We start from the raw sequence: 24753 nt of genomic DNA, 5'->3' as shown, positions 1-24753 counted from the left end.
AAAAATCATAAAGAGAAAAAAGAGACAGTAACATTTCATTTTAAACAACGTATAATATTCAAATTATTCTAACAATTTGGCAAGAATATAAATTCAGGCTGATTGTGAGTTCAAATATTCATTTAAAAAAAATGCTTTTAGAAAATCCTTTTCAAAAATCTATTATAAAATAACTTTGACCAATGGGGTAAAAATAGACTGCATTTAAAACGGCTGCAATTTCTGAATCATGTATGTTGTTTTTAAGCCAGGTTTCTGTTAGGACCAGGATGTCTGGGTCAGTCTGTGATATTAGAATTTCCAGTTGGTCTAATTTAAATTGATTGCACAGACTTCTCATATTCAGATGCATCAATCACAGGCCACGTCTTGATTTAAAAACCTGTGGGTTAAATAACTCTTCCCTGGAGTCATCAGAGAAGTTAGTTGTGGATTTTGGATTAATAATTATTTTGGAAGGATTTATAGTTATTAAATGTTTTGGCCTGTGAATTCTATTGGGAATAGTCAGGCTGTGTTTTTGATGAGAGTGTAACCTTACTTAATGGAAAAAATATGTTTTGGGTTATTTAATCATTTAAGTTATTATTATATACAATAATCATTTCATTATTATTTATTGAACTTTCACTATAATTTATGTATTCATTTTCATGTGTTATATTTAAGTTGATATTACTTGTCCCCTTGCCAAAGTTAATTAGTTCCTACCTGCCCTGCCCTTGTTTTGGGGGACAAGTATAGGTGAGGGGTCGTCAATCGGATGTGGTAGTTTCGCGGGGTTTCTCTTGTGCTGTGACCCGTGAAGTGGAATGCTGTATGCTGTCCTGCCGGTATTGGTTATTAAAGAAGATAAAGCAATAAGTGTGGAGTTATCTTGTAGCCCGCTCATTACCCATCAGCCCGAGAGACTGGAGAACGCTACAAGAAATAAGGGTTACAAGCGTTTGTAATAAGAACAGGGATACTGAATACAGGAGGAGAGACAGAGAGTGGAGGATAGGGTGTGTTTTGGTTGTCATACCTTCATTGCAGGAGCGGAGTGTAAGTTCAATGATGAAGCCCACAAAGAGGGATATATGGTTTTTAATTCTGACTTTACCGTAGAAATCATCACAATGTAGTTCTCGCTGTGCGCGCTCCCACGAGGGACATGCACATCTCGGCGGGCAGACATAACTGCACACCGGCTCGCTCGCGGGCCTTCAAACGTCACTAACTACATCACCAACACAAGCCCCGCCCTCGATACGCGCCTCACAAACATCTTCGTGGATTACTGACAGACGCTGCGAAGCCTCGACACAGAAGGACACATCACTAACAGGAGAAGCTCACTGTGCTCTGTGGAGAAAGGCCTCAAAGTGATGACTTTTATAGAATGAGCTACATAAAGAAATGAGGGGAAAGGCGGAATTCCCCTCACAGACTGAATGAAAGCAGAGCAAGAGGAGGAACTTTCTCCTTTCATGGAAAACGAGGGACGACACAAACTACTGTATGCTGCTTTTAACCCTGAAGTCCGACTGAACAGATTAGGTTTGTACATTTTCAGTGTTTCTCTCACTCTTTGTGTTCAATTTAACGTTAGTAAACGTTTGTTAAGTGTCGTTAAATGCGCTACTATATCCATGCAGGCAGGGGCGGGACTTCATTTTGATGGGCACACCATGCGGCCAATCACATGCTAACACAGACTAGGATCATACCATTATGTGATGAAAGGAAGAGGGCAGACGCTCCAAAGACAGCGAATTTAGTGGTACAGCCCAGGTACACAGAGAGCATTTAAATACAATACTACAGTTTGTGTTTTCTCTCACTCTGTGTTAATTTTAACATTAAATGTAGTGAAACGGTTCAGAAAATAATCAACAACATAAGAAAATGAATAAGTCGTTATCTGGAGACAAAAAGATGCGATGGGTCGGACATCTTATCAAGGTTCATGTTGTTAGAAACAAGCCGGAAGTCCAATCGTGAGCGTCTGGTGGTATTTCATTCCAAGTGAAGTGTTTGGATTGTTAGTCCTCCAAACATCGACTTAGTTTAATGAACTAATTAACTGAAGTAGAGTCTCATGGCGGCAGCAGTCCATGCTTTGATCTAGTATAATATTGAAATCCCCACCTATTACTGCAGCAGAGACTGGGCCGTTATTAAGGTTGTGTAACCCTTATTTCTTGTCGGGGTAGCGTTCTCCGGTCTCTCGGGCTGATGGGTGATGAGCAGGCTACAAGATAACTCCACACTCCACACCAACATATTTTTTCCATTAAGTAAGGTTACAGTTGTTATGGATATTATGCTCTAATATTTCAAGTAGATTATCATTCTCGCAGTTGAAGTCATAGCCATACATGTGAATAACTGTAATGATTAAATTTTCTGTGGTTCGGACATGAACAATAAAACGACCTGATGTATCTCAGATAGAAAGCAGTAAAGTCAGGGGGCGCAACTCTGTCAAACAGAAAAGAGTTATAGCCAATTTGACTAAATCAGACTCTTAAAGTTGTTAAACTATCAATTTGGAGCTCTGATACATAATGAGCTTGATATTTATAACCAAATTACTATATTAATATTTAGTAAAGGTTGATGGAATTTGGTGTTCTCTTCATAAAACAGGTTGGTATCATTCATACATTTACAACATTAAATGGACAGCATGTGTGTTCCATGAAATAATTTATTCATGAGAAAAGTCAAGTACAAAACACATAATGACTAATGTATGTAGACTGCTGACTGTGTGTGAAGTGTTTCCCACAGGATTTTATAAGACTATGGTGGGGGGACCCAAACCAGGAAAGTAGAATGCATCAATCTTGTGCACTTTGAGAGCTAAATTCAAGCAAATAGCTTACATACTGTATGTCAAAGTCGAAGACACGGTTATATTATAGAATCTTTATCATTATCCTACTGTGACAATTTTAATTGCTGTTAAAAGGACTTATTTTGACTTCTTGAAAATGCTGTGGTGGATTCTGTTAATACATCCATGTGCTCTTCTTTTGAAAACTGCATACATTTAATGAGAGAAAGTAATTCAGATGGTCAGTCATTAATACGAACCGTGTGCAGAGTTTAGCTTTTTGGGATTAACACAACTTTAATTGTTAGCTAAAGTGCTTATTAATATTTGCTCCGTCATCGTAGTTCTCTCAGACCAATCAAAAGGATTCTTTAATGTAAAGGAAATTTGTACCATCAGAAATCATCACTAATCTAACAGACATAAAGTAATGATACCTGAGTAATCAGTGCGAAGTTACAGCTGTCCACAATGTTCTCTCTGCAGTACAATGTTCCAGCAGCTGTTGGTGAAAGAAGAGGTCCCCCCTGAGTTGAGCCCCAGCCTGGACCAGAAGGACCCAGAGCTCCTCCAGGTTAAAGGGGAACAGGAAGAACTGCGGATCAGTCCAGAGGGAGAGCAGCATAATGGTCTGGAGGAAGCCAATATCACCAGGTTTCCATTCACTGTGGTTATTGTGAAGTGTGAAGACGAAGAAGAGAAATGTTCACTGCTTCATCACAGCCAAGTGGAGGACAACAGAGAGGCAGAGCGTCCAGCCAGCAGCTCAGCTGTGCAGATAAAACCAGAAACTGATGGAGAGGACTGTGGAGGATCAGAACCAGCCAGGAAGAGAGAGCCAGACAGTCATTCACAACCAAACACTGATGATGAAAAGACTTCAGTCTCTCCTGAGACTGAAATCCATTACGATGACTGGCAAGACCCTTTGTCAGATTCTGAACCTGAACCTGAAGACAGTGATGATGATTGGATGGAGACCAGGTCACCTGAGTCTGCTGTGAATGCTCTGAAATATGAGGAAGCTCCTGTAAGTGATGTGACATCTAACACTGAGAAAACATCCTCAAGATCCTTTGAGTGTAGTCAGCGATTGTCCAACAAGGGGTTTCTCCAAAGTCACAGGAAATGTGAGTCCTCCAGCAGCTTGGATAGTAAAAAATGTTTTGGAGTAAAGCAAAAGGGAGACACAAAGACCAGAGTCCCCTCAGGAGAGAAACCATTTACTTGTGATGAATGTGGGAAAAGATTTACACAGAAGGGAAATCTGAAGTCACACATGAGAACTCACACAGGAGAGAAACCATTTGGTTGTGAAGAATGTGGGAAAAGATTTTCACAGCACACAAGTGTGAAGAAACACATGACAGTACACACAGGAGAGCAGCCATTTGGTTGTGATATTTGTGGGAAAAGATTTACACAGCAGGAAAGTCTGAAGAAACACATGAGACTTCACACAGGAGAGAAACCATTTGTTTGTGATGTTTGCAGTCAAAGTTTTATATGGAAGTACCAGTTGAGTTTACACATGACAGTTCACACAGGAGATAAACCATTTGCTTGTGATGATTGTGGGAAAAGATTTATAGAAAAGGGAAGTCTGAAGAAACACATGAGAGTCCACACAGGAGAGAACGCATTTGGTTGTGGTGAATGTGGGAAAAGTTTTGCACAGCAGGAACAGCTGAATAGACACATGAGAGTTCACACAGGAGAGAAATTATTTGGTTGTGATGTTTGTGGAAAAAGATTTACAGAACAGCTCCACTTGAATAGACACATGAGAGTTCACACACAAAAGAAACCATTTGGTTGTGATGTTTGTGGAAAAAGATTTAAATGGGAAGTAAGTTTAGATCAACACCTGAAAGTCCACAAATAATAGAAATCTTCCTTTTCAGTTTTTTGTTGAAGGCAAATTAATTAAATGTGTTGGTAAGAGCCTGACCAGGTTTCATTCTTTTTTATTTTTCCATGCCTTTTATTTCTTTCCTTTGTTTGTTTTAAAATATGCAAAATGTTTCAAATGAATGTGTCAAAGTTGTTTGTAAATGAGAGGGAATGACAGTGTTTTAAATCTCTGTTTTTTTATTAATACTTTGTTTGGTACTAAAACACTTTAATTTACATCTCCCATACTTTTTTCTGTAGTTTTCTTGAAATAAGCTGTATTTGACAGCAAACTCTCTAACTGATGGTTAACAGTGGGGAAAGTGCATTATTTCGTTGCCACTTTTCATTAAATTCTCCTCTAACCTTGATGGTGTTTTTGACTTTCTCTCCTACAAACAAGTATACAGTTCAACATCTATTTCCTGTAATAAATATATGTTGAGATGACACATTTTCATCAGTATTACATTTCCCACTTTTAGCTGATAGCACTGATAGCCACTGAATGGCTTTATCATTTGGAGGACATGTCTCCACCAGAGTTCCTCCTGATGATGAAGACAAACTGTTACAGTGAAAAATTAGATGTGATGTGTGTGGTTTGTAGTGTGCAGTGAGTAGTGTGCGGTGTGTAGTTTGTTGTGTGCAGTCTGCAGTTGTAGTGTGTAGTGTGTAGTGTATATCTTGTACTGTGCAGTGAGTAGTGTGTAGTTAGTACAGTGTAGTGTGCAGTGTGTGGTGTGTAGTAAGTGACCATATTCATGGCGTTTTAACCACGGATCTGCAACAAACTACTAGTTAGTTAAGTTCTTTAACTGCCTGTAGTTAACCAACTACAACTTTGCCCGATCCTGGCAACTGAAGACGCCTCAGGTATCTGACTGCCACTTAGCTGTCAAGAGGTTAGCTCCTAGCACTGATACCACCCAGTCGCGGTGTAGCCCGGTCACACAGAGTACCCTGGGGTCTCTTCCTCTCCGCCACAACACCGGACATCTGGACCCAACAGCTCATGTCACAGGATCTCCCCGTCCTGGTGCCGACAGTGCTGTTGGGTTTTTGTTGTTCTCCTCACGCTGGCTATCACCATCGGCTGTCACGGCACTCGATTGATCCATCCAAGGCGGCTAACAGGCTGGGAGCCCGACCACGTCTTCTAGTCGGCTTAAGTCAGGCTGGTGGTCCCCCGGCTACATCTCCTCCACGGAAAAGCTCGCATCACACCATCAGAGGACCTCTGCGAGGACTTTGCAGGCCACTTCAGAAGTAAGATCAATGGTATCAGATCCAATATTTTATCCCAGAACATATTTTTTTACACACCTGAGCCATTGCTTTTATCTGAGGAAACACTGGACAGTTTTGCCCTGGTTGATGCAAGGACACTTGGTCAAGTTTTCTCAAGTTTTCTCCTCCTCTACCTTTCACAAAACATGTGAATTGACAGGAAAGTCCATTGAGTTTCGTTGCCTCTTATATAACATTCATTTTGACTGACATAATGGGGGATGCACATCTTGACAGGTAAAATATGAGTCTTGCCAAATAGTACACGCACCCCTAACTTTATCTCTGGATATCTAGGAGTTAAAAACTTTTACCAGATCATATTTTAGACTATTTTGAGTGGACAGTTCATACATTTAATACCTACTTGGTCTGAGAGAGGAACGATGCAGAGTTCAGCAGGTAATAAAATATAGCCCCAACTCTGTATATTAATAGACAACAGTCTACTTGTAAATGTCCCCCGTGTTTCAACTGGACTGGGAAAATTGCATTCTCTTACTCAGCACCCTGGCAATGGAACAATCCACAGAAAAAGCTTAAACTAGAAAGTCTGATATCAATCAATGACTTTAAAACTACTATCAAGAATGTGGTGATAGAGACATGTGCTTTTTTTTCTTAATAAGGCTCATTATTTTTTAATATTGTATTATATTGCACTTGCTATTGTGTTATAATGCACTTGTTTTATTGTAAATGTTAATCTTTGACACTTTTGTTGAGTTTTGGCTGCTATTTTGGCCAGGTCTCTCTTGAAAAAGAGATTCTGAATCTCAATGGGACATCCTGGTTAAATAAAGGTTAAATAAAAAAATAAAAAATATTGCATCCACATTGTAATTTCATTTCAGCACATATAATGGGCCATGTTTGATTGATAGTGTGCGTTACATTCATTTAATACCAAGGTAAGATGAAATAAGGACTGCTGTCAAGTGAGGCATCATTCGCTTCTCCGTAGTCTAACCAGCCGTCCCTATATAATGTAGTGCGCCCATATTGTGATATTTATGGCACAGTCATTGAAACTGGTCCAAGCGAGCTGCCATGAAGGATAAACACTTTACTTTCATTCTTTCTCACTTTTTTTCAGTATAAAACTCTTACCCGCAGAGAGGAGATGAAGTATTAACTTTACATGAATGCATCACGTGAAATAATCAAATTGCGTTGAGCCGAAAGCAGTTTTCAGAATAAAGTCTTACACAACCAGGCCCAAATACCAAATAAATATGGAAATAAGATCAATTGCATGATATTTACAGATTGGTTCACTGTGGATTAAAAAAAAAATGTCATTCATACATTCTGGAGGACCCCAGGTATCTTCTCACAAACTTACTTAGAACGTCTCACTGTGGAAATTCACAAAAAAAATGCATTTGGATATTTACTGTACAGTCGAATATTACATATCTTCTCACAAACCTACATGATTTTTTACTGTGGAATATCAGAATAAAATGAACTTGAATATTTATGGTACGGTAAAATATTACATTATATTAAATTAATTCATTAAAATTAAACTGTCTGTTTCCAGTCACTAATTCCACTCCAGATAGCCTATGCCTACATTCTGGAGGACCTCAGGTATCTTCTCACAAACTTACAGGACTTTTCACTGTGGAAATTCAGAATAAAATGCACTTGAATATTTACTGTACAAGCAAATGATGGCTCACTTGACCGCAGTAAATTAGGGGGGTACATATAAAATAAATAAAAATGAATAAAACTGTGATAGGAATCAGCATATTCTTTATTTGACCGACTTTGAAAGAATGGATTTTACATTAGGCCTATTTTCCCGAATTTTAAAATCTCATTTTAGAAAACCTGTTCCGGAAACGGTCTGAAAATGCAGCAAGAAACGCAGCAAAAAAACAATTGTAAGAGAAAGTTGAGTCTAATAAAACATCAGTGAGTGTAAACGTTCATAAACTAAAGACAGCAGGTCATATATCACCAGTGATGAAGCCCACAAAGAGGGATATATGGTTTTTAATTCCGACTTTACTACCTTACTGTAGAAATCATCACAATGTAGTTCTCGATGTGCGAGGGACATGCACATCTCGGCGGGCAGACATAACTCTGCACAACACCGGCTGGCTCTCGAGGCTTCGAACGTCACTACTTCCGTAACCAACACAAGCCCCGCCGTGGATACTGACAGACGCTGCGAAGCCTCGACACAGAAGGACACATCAGTAACAGGAGAAGCTCACTGTGCTCTGTGGAGAAAGGCCTCAAAGTGATGACTTTTATAGAATGAGCTACTTCTCCTAATTCCCCTCACAGACAGAATGAAAGTAGAGAACAAGGAAGAACTTTCTCCTTTCATGGAAAACGAGCGACGACACAAACTACTGTATGCTGCTTTTAACCCTGAAGTCCGACTGAACAGATTAGGTTTGTACATTTTCAGTGTTTCTCTCACTCTTTGTGTTCATTTTAACGTTAGTAAACGTTAGAAAAATGTCGTTAATGTCGTTAAATGCGCAACTGAATCCATGCAGGAAGAAGCGGGACTTCATTTTGATGGGCACACCATGCGGCCAATCACATGCTAGACTAGGATCATACCATTATGTGAAGGAAGGAAGGGGGGCAGACGCTCCAAAGACAGCGAGTGTAGTGGTACAGCCCAGGTACATACAGAGCAAATTTAAATACAATACTACATTTTGTGTTTCTCTTATTCTTTGGATTGTTTGATTGTTCGTCCTCCAAACATCAACTGAGTTAAATCATTTAATTAACTGAAGTAGAGTCTCGTGGGGGCAGCAATCCATGATGTGATCTAGTATAATATTGAAATCTCCAACTATTACTGCAGCAGATACTGGACAGTTATTAAGGTTGTTATGGATATGATGCTCTAATATTTCAAGTAGTTTATCATTCTCACAGTTGGAAGTCGGATAAACTTCAGTGTATTACCTAACTCTCATGAACTGCACCTTTTTAACTTCTATATAAGTGAATCTCTGTATAATTGTAACAGAACCAGATCAACTTAGATCTCAAAAGATAAACTGAAGCGTCCCTGATATTGAGGGGGGCGCCACTCTGTAAAAAGAGTTATAGCCAATTTGACTAAATCAGTCTCTCAAAGTTATTAAACTATCAATTTGAAACTCTGGTTAATAATTCATATTTATAACTAAATTACTATATTAATATTTAGTAATGGTTGAAGGAATTTGGTGTTCTCTTCATAAAACAGGTTGGGATCATTCATACGTTTACAACATTAAATAGACAGCATGTGTTTTCCAAGAAATCATTTATTCATGAGAAAAGTAAAGTTAACAACAAAACACACAATGTCTGATGGAAGCAGACTGCTGACTGTGTGTGTAGTGTTTCCCACAGGATTTAATGAGACTATGGTGGGGGGACCTGAAGCATCTTGTGGTAAAGTAAAATGCATCAATCTTGTGCACTTTGAGAGGTTAATGTGAGCAAACCTCACATACTATATTTCACAGTTGAAGACACTGTAATATAGAATCTTTGTCATTATCCTATCGTGACATTTTTTAAATATTGTTAACAGGACTTTCCACTCGGACATGGAGCAGCCAGCTGGTGGGGAAAACTAGCTGGCTCGGGGGTCCGGGGGCATGCCCCCCGAAGAACATTTTTTCTGTAAAAGCCCAAATTTGGTGGCCTCCCACATATTCTAATGCCACTATTCCATCATATACACTGATCTTAATCATTGCATATTTTAATGAATTATTGCAAAGGAGAATAAGGTTCTTGTAAGTTTTATTTCAAGCATCTTATTTTGACCTCTTGTAAATTCTGTGGTGGATTCTGTTAATACATCCGTGTGCTCTTATTTTGAAAGCTACATGCGTTTTAACAACAAACTAATTCAGACAGTCAGTAATTAATACGAACAGTGTACAGAGATTAGCTTTTTGGGATTAACACAACTTTAATTGTTAGCTGAAGGGCTTTTTAATCTTTGCTTTGCCATCATTGTTCTCTCAGACTAATCAAAAGGATTCTTTGATGTAAAGGAAATTTGTACCATCAGAAATCATCACTAATCTCACAGACAAGGTAATGATAGTGGAGTTATCAGTGTGAAGTTACAGCTGTCCACAATGTTCTCTCTGCAGATGTCCAGCAGCTGTTGGTTAAAGAAGAGGTCCCCCCTGAGTGGAGCCCCAGCCTGGACCAGAAGGACCCAGAGCTCCTCCAGATTAAAGGGGAACAGGAAGAACTCCAGATCAGTCCAGAGGGAGAGCAGCATAATGGTCTGGAGGAGGCCGATATCACCAGGTTTCCACACACTGCGGTTCCTGTGAAGTGTGAAGATGAAGAAGAGAAATGTTCACTGCTTCATCACAGCCAAGCGGAGGACAACAGAGAGGCAGAGCGTCCAGCCGGCAGCTCAGCTGTGCAGATAAAACCAGAAACTGATGGAGAGGACTGTGGAGGATCAGAACCAGCCAGGAAGAGAGAGCCAGACAGTCATTCACAACCAAACACTGATGATGAAAAAACTTCAGTCTCTCCTGAGACTGAAATTCATCACAGTGACTGGCAAGACCCTTTGTCAGATTCTGAACCTGAACCTGAAGACAGTGATGATGATTGGATGGAGACCAGGTCACCTGGGTCTGCTGTTAATGTTCTGAAAGATGAGGAAGCTCGTGTAAGTGATGTGACATCTAACACTGTGAGAAAGTCCTTTAGCCTCACCAGCAGCTTGGATAGTAAAAAATGTTTTAGAGTGAAGCAAAAGTCAAACACCCAGACCAGAGTCCACACAGGAGAGAAAGAATTTGGTTGTGATGAATGTGGGAAAAGATTTACACAGCGGGGAAATCTGAAGTCACACATGAGAACGCACACAGGAGAGAAACCATTTGGTTGTGATAGTTGTGGGAAAAGATTTACAGAGAAGGGAAGTCTGAAAAAACACAGGAGAATTCACACAGGAGAAAAACCATTTGGTTGTGATGATTGTGGGAAAAGATTTACACATCAGTCAAATCTGAAGTCACACAGGAGAATTCACATGGGAGAGAAATCATTTGGTTGCGATAATTGTGGGAAAAGATTTACACATCAGGGAAGTCTGAAGAGACACATGACAATCCACACTGGAGAGAAACAATTTGGTTGTAGTGATTGTGGGAAAAGATTTACACATCAGGCAAACCTGAAGGCACACATGACAATTCACACAGGAGAGAAAGCATTTGGCTGTGATGAATGTGGGAGAAGATTTACAAAACAGCGATATCTGAAGGCACACAGGGTAGTTCACACAGGAGAGAAACCATTTGGTTGTGATGAATGTGGGAAAAGATTTCTAGAAAAGGGAAGTCTGAAGAAACACATGCTAGTCCACACAGGAGAGAACTCATTTGGTTGTGGTGAATGTGGGAAAAGATTTGGGCAGCAGAACCATCTGGAGTCACACACGAGAGTTCATTCAGGGGAGAAACCATTTGGTTGTGATGTTTGTGGAAAAAGATTCACACAGCAGGGTAACCTCAAAGTCCACATGCAAGTCCACACAGAAGAGAAACCATTCAGTTGTGATGATTGTGGGAAAAGATTTAAATGGAAAATAAGTTTAAGTCAACACCTGAAAGTCCACATAGAATAGAAACCTCCCTATTCAGTTTTTTGTTGAAGGCAAATTAATTAAATATGCTGGTAAAACCTGAGCAGGTTTCATTCATTTTTTTTATTGTTCCATGTCTTTAAATTTTTTCCTTTCTCCTGTGTTTGTTATAGTATATAAAATGTTTCTAATGAATGTGTCAAAGTTGTTTGTAAATGAGAGGGGATGAAACAGTGTTTTCAAATCTCTGTTTTTTATTAATATTTTTTTTGGTGACTGTAAACTCCCTAACTGATGATTAATAGTGGTGAAGTGCATTATTTAGTTTCCTCGTTTAATTAAATTGTCCTGTAACCTAGATGGTTCAACATATATTTCATGTAATAAATATATTTTCACACTGTTAAAATAATCGCCAAACTCATTTTTTCAAGTTTTGCAGGAAACACAAAAAACTTCACCGAAAGTGTAACATATGACAATTATGGATAATTTCACTCAAAAAGGACGTAACAGCGGATGGCTATTGGCATAGTAATAACACTGTGTGTAAATTATGTAACTTAAGAGAAATAAATGACTTAGGAAATTTTTTGAACATGCCTTTGTGACTTAAGCAAGATATGGTAACACTTTATTTTGAAGGTGTCTACATAAGAGTCACACAAGCCTGTCAGAAACATGACATGACAAGTATCATGAGCATTAATGCTACTTCAAAGTGTCATTAATGTTCATGACACATCCCATGTCATGTTTATGACACGCTCATGTCACTCTTATGTAGACACCTTCAAAATAAAGTGTTACCATATCTTACTTAAGTCACAAAGGCTTGTTCAAAAATTGCCTAAGTCACATTTTATTTTGACTTAGGCATAATAAATCATCTTAAGTCACACATTTGACATAGGCCATTATCTTAAAGGGGTAAAATCACATGATCTGATCAACTGAGGATGAAGGCGATTTTACCATAGGTGGCCGGCGTCAAGAGGAGATGATTTAGGCAAAAAAAACAAGTTTGACAAAAAATGATTTAGGTGATTATTTTAACAGTACGACGACATGTCGAGATTACACATATTAATCACTATTATGCATGAAGTTTGCAGTGGATACTGTTCAGTGAGTAGTGTGCATTGTTGTTAGTACTGTGCAGTGAATAGTGTGTCGTGTGCAGTGAGTTGTGTGCGGTGTGTAGTTTGTTGGGTGCAGTTTCCAGTGTGTAGTGAGCAGTGTGTAGTTTGTATTGTATATTGTGTACTGTGCAGTGAGCAGTGTGTAGTTTGTATTGTATATTGTGTACTGTGCAGTGAGTAGTATGTAGTTTGCAGTGTGTGGTATGGAGTGTGTAGCGTGGAGTGTGCAGTGGATAGTGTGTAGTTTCTATTATACTGTGTGCAGTAGGATGTGTGTAGTGTGTGTTTTGTGGTGTGCTGTGAAGAGTGTGTAGTGTTTATTTTGTAATGTGCAGTGTGTATTGTGTTTAGTGTGCTGTGTACTGTGCAGTGTGTAGTGTAGCGAGCAGTGTGGAGTTTGCAGTGTGTAGTTTGCATTGTGGAGTGTGCAGTGTGTAGTGTAGAGTGTGTCCTGTGTGGTGTGTAGTTTGCAGTGAGTAGTCTGTGGTTTTCAGTGTGCAGTTTCTAGTGTGTGTTGTGTTGTGTGTAGTGTGCAGTATGTATTGTGCAGTGAACAGTGTGTAGTTTGCAGGTAGCAGTGTGTAGTGTATAGTTAGCAGTGTGAGTTTGTACTGTGTAGGGTGCAGTGTGTAGTGTGTGTTATGTGGTGTGCAGTGAGAAGTGTGTAGTGTTTATTTTGTAGACTTTCCAGTTCTCGCGATAAAATATCGTGTTGAAAGTTCTGACGGGACCCTCGATGGAGTGGCCGAGTACTGGATCAAGCCTGCCACTGTCAGGTGGATGGGCAGTAGAAAGAGCCAGGAACAGACAAACAGGATGTATGTCCTACCAGCCCACATTGTGGACAAGGACTCAGGCAGCGCTGACGGCCGGAAAACGACAGGTGAGGCTCACACCTGGACAGGACAGGTGAGCGAATAGTGACAGCTCATATAGTGTTGGTAAGTTGTAAAAGTATCCCAAAATGAGGGCAATTACACTGTCACAAAAGTTTCACAATAAAATGTAAGTAAATAATAAGTTTTCAGGTCAAACCAAAATAAAAATGAGACATAAAACAAAATATGCAGTAAATACATGATAATGCCAGTAAACATATAATATACTCATTAATAAATTGTCTTTTTTCTGACAGAATCATGGCAGGGACAAAGGGGGGAGTTGAAACAAATTGGGGAGAGGGTTGTGACAGTATCTTATTCATTTTTATTTAAAAATGACAACTGTGAAGTCTCTCATTGTAATGTCCGAAGCACATAAGCACAACAGAAATTTGCTGGAATAAATTAACTTCAAATACTTCACTAATGTCCATAATAGGACACATTAGGAAAGTTATACATGAACATGAAACAGTAATATTACTGACCTGGTCTCACATTTCCACCTCACATTTCCCACAATGCCCTCAAATCAGACTGTGACCCTTATTGTGGCGTGTATCAGGAATGGACAGGAATCTGAATATAGGGATCTGATAAAAGCTTTCAGTGACTGGAGTCACAAGAACTCTCTCTCCTAATGAACACCTCAAAGGCTAAGGGAATGATCATAGATTTCCACAGATTTTCCACTGTAGTAAGATGCTGAAGATGTTTTATCAGACCAGATGATCAGATGATCAGATCTTCTAATCCATCTTGAAATACCGCTACACAAAACCTTTATGGACCAAAAAACCAGCAGTGGACGTCTCCTCTCTCTCCGTTGCAGGATGGAGAGATTCAAAAGATCTTTCGCTCCTACAGCCATCAAGCTGTCTAATTCTAACAGACCTAACAGACTAACTGAATTTCCCCTCAGGGATAAATATAGTCATTTTAAATTTGAATTATACTTGGCAATAAAAGTCCCACATGAAGGCAATACATTTTAAGTATCCTTTAGACATATTTATGAACCGTTTTAATATCTTATCTATTACATTTTAATCACATTTTAATGACTTTATGACCTATAATGATTATGAATTTATAAACAACAAGCACAAAAATGAAAATGTCTCTGAGACAGTGACACCCTGATATCAGTCACGTGGTACAGTCAGCTTGCTCGCGAGGCTTCGAACTTCCCACCTACGTCACCAATACAAGCCCCGCCCTCGATACGCGCCTCACAAACATCTTCGTGGATTATTGACAGACGCTGCGAAGCCTCGACACAGAAGGACACATCACTAACAGGAGAAGCTCACTGTGCTCTGTGGAGAAAGGCCTCAAAGTGATGACTTTTATAGGATGAGCTTCTTAAAGAAATGAGGGGAAAAGGCGGAATTCCCCTCGGACAGAATGAAAGCAGAGCAAGAGGAGGAACTTTCTCCTTTCATGGAAAACGAGGGACGACACAAACTACTGTATGCTGCTTTTAACCCTGAAGTCCGACTGAACAGATTAGGTTTGTACATTTTCAGTGTTTCTCTCACTCGTTGTGTTCATTTTAACGTTAGTAAACGTTGGTTAAATGCATAGACTGTATAAATGTCGTAAGTGTCGTCAAATGCGCGACTTCATTTTGATTGGCACGCCATGCGGCCAATCACATGCGAGCACAGACTAGGATCATACCATTATGTGAAAGAAGGAAGGGGGCAAACGCTCCAAAGACAGTGAGTGTGGTGGTACAGGCCAGGTACACACAGAGCGGATTTAAATACAATACTACAGTTTGTGTTTCTCTCACTCTTTGGATTGTTTGGACTGTTAGTCCTCCAAACATCAAATCAAAATCAATCAAATCAAAATTACTTTATTCATCCCCAAGGGGAAATTCAGTAATCAATCAACTGAGTTAAGTTAATTATTTCACTGAAGTAGAGTCTCTTGGGGGCAGCAGTCCATGCTGTGATGTAGTTAGGGGCCCGAGCACTGATTCAGTCAGTGAGAGACCTATTGTATCCACAAGGATTATTTTTCTTACTTATTCTTTTTCTTATTAGAGAAAACTAAACTAAAAACTAAACAAACTGCTGTCCATCATGGACAATGATCAGCACCCTCTCCATCACACAGTAGAAAGACAGCGGAGCACCTTCTCTCACAGGCTGCTCCAGCTCCGCTGTCATAGGGACAGATATAAAAAATCTTTCCTGTCACATGCCATCACACTGTACAATAACAAATAATAACCTGGTTCATTACATACTGTCTATGCACTTTATGTGTTTTAATGCACACTGTTCATTGCACCTTATTTGTTTCATAGCACCAACATTTTTATACTGTGTATTCATATTTATTCTGCACTGGAATTCTATTCTACTCCTTCTTTAGACACTTTATATTTTATTGTATTTTTATTGTATTTTTATATTTTATTGCTTGAAGTATGCCTAGGTTGTTCTTTTTACTTAATTGTGTTGTTATTATCTCTGTGTGTAATGCTGCTGCTGCACTGTAATTTCCCAGCTTGGGATAAATAAAGTCTGTCTATCTATCTATCTATCTATCTATCTATCTATCTATCTATCTATATATATATATATATATATATCACCTTGGAGGAAAAAATGAGGTGCTTGGGCTATTCGAAAACAAACTAAATTTGGCACAGTTGTCGGGCTTGGCAAAAATTGCGATCTGATATGGGTTTCAGGAATGGGTGACTATTTAAACAGGTTAATCTTGTTGCTATAGTTGGCTGGTTGCAGCAGTTATGCTGTATGTTGGAGTAATGTGTAAATATTAGCGCCATAGAGATGCAAATATATGGGGCAATGCTGCCTTTGTGTTGTATGAGGGGGGTGAAAGCATGGGTGCGGTGGCATGATAGCATTAATAGTTGCTTTCCCGCAGTTGTTATTGGCGTTGTGTTGTTGAGACTTGTTTTATCCACAGTTGCAGTGGAGTGCAATGGATTGTACAAGTATGTGATTTTTTTTTGCCCCAAATTTGTTATGATTCATAAAGGGTCCATGCCTGAACACATCCCTATCTCAACATGCAGTCAAAGTCATAACGCCCCCTACTGACAACAGGAAATCAGCCTCATACTACAAACTTCATCCGATTTACATGACATATTCAGTGTCTGAAACCACTACAGCCACTCTGTAAAACAGAAAAGTGTTGTAGCCAATTTGACTAAATCCGTCTCTAAATGTTATTAAACTATCAATTTTGAACTCTGGTTAATAATTACCTTGATATTAATAACCATATTAGTATATTAATATTTAGTAAAAGTTGAAGGAATTTGGTGTTCTCTTCATAATACAGGTTGGTATCATTCATACATTTACAACATGAAATGGACAGCATGTGTTTTCCAAGAAATCATTTATTCAAAAGAAAAGTAAAGTTAACAACAAAACACACAATGTCTGATGGAAGCAGACTGCTGACTGTGTGTGTAGTGTTTCCCACAGGATTTTATGAGACTATGGTGGCGGGACCTGAACCTTTTTGCGGGGTCCAAATTTCTAAGTAAAATGCATCAATCTTGTGCACTTTGAGAGCTGAATTCAAGCAAACAATTTTTTTGGCCTCTCACATATTCTAATGCCACTATTTCATCATAGACACTGATCTTAATCATTGTATATTTTAATGTATTATTGTAAAGGAAAGCATCTAATTAAAGCATCTTATTTTTACTTACGTAAGCTCTGTGGTGGATTCTGTTAATGCATCCATGTGCTCTTATTTTGAAAGTTACATGCGTTTAATGACAGAAAGTAATTCAGACGGTCAGTAATTAATACAACAGTGTTCAGAGTTTAGCTTTTGGGGATTAAAACAACTTTATTTGTTAGCTAAAGCACTTTTTAATCTTTGATCTGCCATCCTAGTTCTCTCAGACCAATCAAAAGGATTCTTTGATGTAAAGGTAATTTGTACCATCAGAACTCATCACTAATCTCACAGACATAAAGTAATGATATCTGAGTAATCAGTGTGAAGTTACAGCTGTCCACAATGTTCTCTCTGCAGTACAATGTTCCAGCAGCTGTTGGTAAAAGAAGAGGTCCCCCCTGAGTGGAGCCCCAGCCTGGACCAGGAGGAACCAGAGCTCCTCCAGATTAAAGGGGAACAGGAAGAACTCCGGATCAGTCCAGAGGGAGAGCAGCATAATGGTCTGGAGGAAGCCGACATCACCAAGTTTCCATTCACTGTGGTTATTGTGAAGTGTGAAGATGAAGAAGAGAAATGTTCACTGCTTCATCACAGCCAAGCGGAGGACAACAGAGGGGCAGAGCGTCCAGCCAGCAGCTCAGCTGTGCAGATAAAACCAGAAACTGATGGAGAGGACTGTGGAGGATCAGAACCAGCCAGGAAGAGAGAGCCAGACAGTCATTCACAACCAAACACTGATGATGAAAAGACTTCAGTCTCTCCTGAGACTGAAATCCATTACGGTGACTGGCAAGACCCTTTGTCAGATTCTGAACTTGAACCTGAAGACAGTGATGATGATTGGATGGAGACCAGGTCACCTGAGTCTGCTGTGAATGCTCTGAAATATGAGGAAGCTCCTGTAAGTGATGAGGCATCTAACACTGCGAAAAAGTCATTTGGCCTCACGAGCAGCTTGGATAGTAAAAAATCTTTTAGAGTGAAGCAACCAGCAGAAACAAAGACCAGAGTCCACACAGGAAAGAAACCATTTGATTGTGATGAATGTGGGAAAAGATTTACACATCAGGGAAGTCTGAAGAGACACATGACAGTCCACACGGGAGAGAAACCATTTGGTTGTGATGATTGTGGGAAAAGATTTACACATCAGGCAAATCTGAAGGAACACATGAGAATTCACAGAGGAGAGAAACCATTTGGTTGTGAAGAATGTGGGAAAAGATTTACACATCAGGGAAATCTGAAGTCACACATGAGAATTCACACAGGAGAGAAACCCTTTGGTTGTGAAGAATGTGGGAAAAGATTTTCACAGCACAAAAGTGTGAAGAGACACATGACAGTACACACAGGAGAGCAGCCATTTGGTTGCGAGGAATGTGGGAAAAGATTTACAGAGCAGGGAAGTCTGACGAAACACATGAGACTTCACACAGGAGAGAAACCATTTGGTTGTGATGTTTGTCAGCAAAGATTTATGTGGAAGGACCAGCTGAATTTACACATGACAGTTCACACAGGAGAGAAACCATTTGGGTGTGATGAGTGTGGGAAAAGATTTACAGAACAGGGACAGCTGAAGAGACACATGCGAATTCACAGAGGAGAGAAAAGATTTGTTTGTGATGATTGTGGAAAAAGATTTACAGAAAGTGGAGGGCTTAAGAGACACCTGAGAGTTCACACAGGAGAGAAACTATTTGGTTGTGATGTTTGTGGGAAAAGATTTAAATGGAAAGCACATTTTAATAAACACCAGAAAGACCACAAAGTATAGAAACCTTTCTATTTAGGTTTTTTGTTGAAGACAAATTAAGTAACTGTGCTGTAAGAGCCTGAGCAGCTTTCATCTCTTTCTCCTGTGTTTGTCTTAAAGTATATAAAATGTTCCTAATGAATGTGTCAAAGTTGTTTGTAAATGAGAGGGAATGAAACAGTGTCTTTAACTCTCTGTTTTTTGTTAATACTTTGTTAGGTACTAAAATACTTTCATTTACAGCTCCCACACTTTTTTCTGTTGTTTTCTTGAAATAAGCTGTATGTTACTGCAAACTCCCTAACTGATGATTATCAATGGGGAAAGTGCATTGTTTAGTTTCCACTTTTAATTAAATTCTACTATAACCTAGATGGTGTTTATGACTTTCTTTTCTACAAACAAGCATACAGTTCAACATATATTTCCTGTAATAAATATGTCTCGAGATGATACATTTTAATCACTGTTATATTTGCCACTTTTAGCTGATAGCACTGATAGCCATGGAGGGCTTTATATGTTGGAGGACGTGTCTCCACCAGAGTCCCTCCTGATGATGAAGAGAATCTGTTAGTGTGAAAAATAATATGCGAGTTGTGTAGTTTGTACTGTGCAGTGTGTAGTGAGTTGTTTGCGGTGTGTAGTTCGTTGTGTGTAGTTTGCAGTGAGTAACGTGTAGTGTGTGTTTTGTGTTGTGCAGTGAGTAGTGAGCAGTGTGCAATTTGTAGTGATTAGTGTGCAGTGTGTTGTGTGCAGTGTTTATTGTGCATTGAGTTATGTCCAGTGTGCAGTGTGTTGTGTGTTTTTTGTATTGTGTAGTGAGCAGTGTGTAGTGTGTACTGTGCAGGGAGTAGTGTGTAATTTGTAGTGTGTAGTGTCCAGTGTGTTGTCTGTAGTTTGCAGTGTGCAGTGTGTAGTTTGCAGTATGCAGTGTGAACTGTGCAGGGAGTCGTGTGTGTTTTTTTAATGTGTAGTGTGTAGCCACCAGACTGCAGGATGATGCCTTTCTGAGACTGAAAAGAAACAGGATACATTTGGATACATGAACAGATTAAATGGTGTGGATACTGTTCAAAATTCTTCATGAGCTCATTATGGCAGGTTTTGTTTCACATTAAAAACATTATTTTAATCTATTTGTTTTGTGACACCTTGGTAAGAATTAATGTTGTCTCCTGACCTCTGTGAGACCAAATGTGTGTCTTATTCCTCCATGACAGCATGTCCTGCAGCATGTGCTCACATTAGGATTATCCTGTGTTTGCATCTTACTGAGCTCATCCTCTGCTATCGTCGCCTTTTTAAACATGAGGCATGAATCGACAAAAAGCACAGAAAGCTGTTTTCATGTCTGCATTTTTATTGTTGATACAGAAAGTCAACATACGATCTACTTTTATAAAACCTAAAGTGTAGCTGAGTAACATGCTGCTCTCTGCAGGGTGTCCCTCTCACGAAGAGTTACTCACTGCTGCCCCTCAGTGGTGAGGACAGGTCAGTGCAGCAAAGAGAGCTGCATCTCCATTATTGCCTCCACAGAGAGGACAGCTGGAATATTACATATATTTAATAGCTTCACCCTACATATCATGAGTCAATATATAGCTGTGCATGCTGTATTTTATATAATAATTCATTTTTTATTCTCTTTACACAGTCCTTTGCAACAAAGGCTTCACAAAAACAAACAAAGGTTATCAGGATTTTTTTTTCTCATTTTACAGCACAGCAAGTTTCACAATAAAAGTTGTTAGATCAAACCAAAATAAAAATTAGACATAAAACGATATATGCAATAAATAATGAGTGTGCCTGTAAACATATAATATACTCATTAATATACTGTCTATTTTTCTGATAGAGTATGGGGGCATGGAAAGAGGGGGAAGTTGAAACAAATTGGGGAGAGGGTTGTGTTGTTAATGTGCTTGTGTTACTAGGGACAATATTTTATTCATCTTTATTTAAAAATAATTTTCCACAGTGCTGGGCGGTTGTTAGAGATTAATAAAAATTAGCAATAATCTGCATTATGACTTTAGGTAAAATGGTGCTTAGAAATGTATTTAGCAAAGCATAAAACACACATTTAATATGCCAGGCACAGCACACAGAAATAAGGAGTGGAGGAAGCTGACAGAAGACGCCAGTCAGAATTAGATAAATTATGGACACAGGGGGAAAAAAAGGCAGGTGAGCTACAGACTGCCACACCTGGTCCCCTGGTACATGACACCCTACGCCCTCCTTGCCCTAAACTGATCCAGGGCAAGCACCAGTCCAACCTCAACAACCACTGCAGGCCAAGACCTGGCTGGTCGAACACATGCTTTCTTTGAGGGCAGCCAGGCCATCGGAGCAGAACTTGTCCCCTGACACATCACCATAGGAGAGGTAGAAGTAGAAGGCTTACGCCACCCGACTTACGCCCCAAATAAAAGGAGAGCAGAAAACCTCTTCACTGTCTGAAATTTCTGCACATTGGGCACAAAATGGATCAATTCGGAGACCAGAATGGACAAGGAGAGTAGTCGTGTAAATTGAATTCGGCCACTCGCCCTAAGCCCAAACAATCACAATCTTATCTGCTTTCAACCAGCCCTGGCCTCAAGGACGTTGCTGGGACAACAGACTCTGTCCGGAATCTGACCAAACCTGTCTCCATGGCAACTTGCTGTGTTATCGCGATGACATTCCTGTGAACTGAGGCACTGACTGATTAGGATGCCAAGCGAGGCGACTCACCAGGCCCCTACACACACACAACCTTCTACATACATACATACACACACACACACACACACAGACTTATATACAGATATGCAATCACCCACTCCTTCGCCGCTTTGTACCCCCAGTCACTCCCCCATTCCCCTCCCCCGTTGCAAGTCACGAGTTTTCATGTTGTAAAGTTTATTGAGTAAGTGCTTATGTTGCTCCTCCCCTCTCCTCATGTATCTCTTTTTCGGATGTGAGAGGACGCTGGCGCTGTTTGTTCGTCGCTTCTCCATCTGAAGTTTATTGTATGTATGTTTATGTCTGTCCACCCCTATTGCCTGTTAAGCGTCTTTGAGTGTCTAGAAAAGCGCTCTATAAATTAAATGTATTATTATTATTATTGTTATATTATTATTATTATTATTATTATTATCATTATTAATAATGATAATAATAAAAAAACAACAACAAAAACAAATTTGTCTAATTAATGTTATTCTCTGACTGCCAAAATGTATGATAATAACTGCATGAAACTGTTTGTTAAAATTAACGAGAGTGTGATCACATGTAAAGTTTGAAAACATTTAGTCTCACATTCTGCTCCTGTGCAGAAAATTCTTGACTGGGTCCCTTAACTTGGGCACTACGCCATTCCCAAACCTGATAACACGTGTAAAAACATTTTAACATGTCTAATGTCTACAAGCTGTTGATAAATGTCAGGAATGGTAAGTGAAGAGACATTTTTTAGAAATTATCAGCCCTTTTTAGGAGAAGTTATATTCTTCATTCAAACACAGAAGTGAAAGACCTGGAATTTTTCAAGAGATACAGAGGAAGTCACAACATAACACTCTCTTTGCTCACACAGAGCAGGCACAGCAGCCTGTTCACTTCAAAGTTTGGGGGCCTGTTTGGCTGAGCGTCACTACAAAGCTATAACACAAATAACAGTCATACAGACATACATTACATTACATTACATTACATGTCATTTAGCAGACGCTTTTGTCCAAAGCGACTTACAATAAGTGAATACAGTCCTACCTGTGTTTGATTGACATGATAAGATCATGTCAACAGGGGGATATTGTTATATTTGAATAACTACAATGCTGTGCAGAGAAAATGTAACTTTCCACTTCACTAGTGTTATATTTGAATAATGATAAGTAGGCAGAATAGCCAATGTGTTTTTCTCTACTGTAGTTTTTTTGGCCTGAGACAGTACAGTGTGGTTCTCACAATATGTTATCTTGTTTAAGTTTTGTAGCTCATAGATACACCTTTACTACAAACAACACACCACAGTAAGAAAACTGGCTCTGACTCTGTGACCATGCTGTGTATTCATTCTCCCAGCAGGGTGGGGAGGAGTTTTGCACCTTAGTTTTAAATGAATAGATAGGAACTTATGAAATGTGGTAACCTAAAAGTCACACCCTTGAATGTTTCCAGACATGAACTTACCGCTCCAACATTGTATGGTGTTAGATATATTGACAGCCAGCTCAGGTGGTGTGTGTGCTGTCATAGTTAAGACGTGTTGTACCTAAATAGATGAAGGAGAAGATTACACCGAGGTGTAGAGAGATACCAGTTGGTTATCAATAAGAAGGTTAAAAGCTCCAGGTAAAAAAGGATTGCTTGAACAGGGAATACAAAGGATCAGCTGAGGGTTATTCTCTCTCTCTCTCTCTCTCTCTCTCTCTCTCTCTCTCTCTCTCTCTCTCATATATAAGAGTCCTGCAGCTGTACTGAATCAGCACGAGCATGGCTCGAAGTGGGAACAACTCAAAAATATATTTTGTCCAGACTAACACCGTTATAATGACATGAATCATAAAAAAAGACAAACACAAGTTAAATTGAAATGAAATGTATAAATACAGCACTTTTCCGAGTGGCCACAAGTGTCATGAATACTGGAAAAAGAAATTCAGTCTCCACATGCTATACATATTGAACTATTTAAATTTTTACAACCTCTAGTTGCAGACCAGAATGGACAAGGAGAGTAGTCGTGTCAATTGAATGTGGCCACTTGCCCTAAGCCCAAACAATCCCAATCTTATCTGCTTTCGGCCCCCTCAACCAGCTCTGGCCTCAAGGCCGTTGCCGAGTACCAACAGAAAGGACATACTAATAACTTTTTGCACATAACCACATATTTGAGGGCAAGCAGATGAAACACTGAAGTAAGAATAGGCATCCTTTTCTGGGAGGTGGTTACAGCTAACTGCTTAGCAGCCTGTGATTTCTGAACAGAGAAGGTCGATGTACATCACTCACTCTTTCATTATTGTCTTAAATAAATAGTCAAAAGGATATTAGTCTCCTCTCGAAAGCGAACTCTAACACAGTGTCTCTCTCTTTTTTTAAGATGATTTCACCTGCTTTATAAATACCTTCACAGATCATGTGAATTGACAGGGAGGTCCATTGAGTTTCGTTGTCCCTTATGTAACATTAATTTTGACTGACACAACAGGGGGATGCACAATTTGACAGGTAAAATATGAGACATGGCAAATAACGCATGCACCCCTAACTTTGTCTCTGGATATCTAGGAGTTAAAAGCGCTGGTCAGATAATATTTTAGACTCTTTTGAGTGGACAGTTCATACATTTAATACTTACCTGGTCTGAGAAAGGAACGATGCAGATCTCAGCAGGTAATAAAATATAGCCCCACCTCTGCATACTGCATCCACATTTTAACTTATTTCAGCACATATATTGGGCCATTTTCGATTGATAGTGTGAGTTACATTCATTTAATAACAAGGTCAAATGAAATTAGGGGGAACATATAAGATAAATAAAACTGCGATAGGAATTAAATGGTATTATCAGCAAATTCTTCATTTGACCGACTTTGACAGAGTAGATTTGACATTATTTCCCAGTATTTTAAGACCTCATTTTAGAAAACCTGTTCCGGAAACGG

General features: G+C 39.3%; 3 protein-coding genes across 4 annotated transcripts; all 3 read left to right on the top strand.

Moving 5' to 3' along the window:
* The first annotated feature begins 1399 nt into the window (after nucleotides 1-1399).
* LOC131959171 (gastrula zinc finger protein XlCGF57.1-like) lies at nucleotides 1400-5085 on the top strand. Its single transcript, XM_059324273.1, has 2 exons — nucleotides 1400-1539; nucleotides 3308-5085. The coding sequence occupies exon 2, from the start codon at nucleotides 3312-3314 to the stop codon at nucleotides 4704-4706; it is 1395 nt and encodes a 464-aa protein (XP_059180256.1). The 5' UTR covers nucleotides 1400-1539; nucleotides 3308-3311; the 3' UTR covers nucleotides 4707-5085.
* LOC131959168 (gastrula zinc finger protein XlCGF57.1-like) lies at nucleotides 1426-12018 on the top strand. 2 transcript variants are annotated; one of them, XM_059324270.1, is made up of 2 exons: nucleotides 1426-1539; nucleotides 10147-12018. In XM_059324270.1, the coding sequence occupies exons 1-2, from the start codon at nucleotides 1434-1436 to the stop codon at nucleotides 11646-11648; spliced, it is 1608 nt and encodes a 535-aa protein (XP_059180253.1). In that variant the 5' UTR covers nucleotides 1426-1433; the 3' UTR covers nucleotides 11649-12018. The 2 variants fall into 2 exon arrangements, with proteins under 2 accessions (XP_059180253.1, XP_059180252.1); XM_059324269.1 differs by lacking the exon at nucleotides 1426-1539 and adding an exon at nucleotides 8146-8422.
* Nucleotides 12019-14882: 2864 nt separating this feature from the next.
* On the top strand, nucleotides 14883-19666 carry LOC131959170 (zinc finger protein 501-like). The gene is made up of 2 exons (XM_059324272.1): nucleotides 14883-15142; nucleotides 17677-19666. Exon 2 carries the CDS (start codon nucleotides 17681-17683, stop codon nucleotides 19097-19099), a length of 1419 nt encoding a protein of 472 aa, XP_059180255.1. The 5' UTR covers nucleotides 14883-15142; nucleotides 17677-17680; the 3' UTR covers nucleotides 19100-19666.
* The last annotated feature ends 5087 nt before the right edge of the window (nucleotides 19667-24753 follow it).

This window comes from Centropristis striata, chromosome 21 (assembly GCF_030273125.1).
Source record: "Centropristis striata isolate RG_2023a ecotype Rhode Island chromosome 21, C.striata_1.0, whole genome shotgun sequence".
Classification (NCBI taxonomy): domain Eukaryota; kingdom Metazoa; phylum Chordata; class Actinopteri; order Perciformes; family Serranidae; genus Centropristis; species Centropristis striata.
Note: the sequence above shows the minus strand (reverse complement) of the source record. Positions and strands in the feature narration are given on the sequence as shown.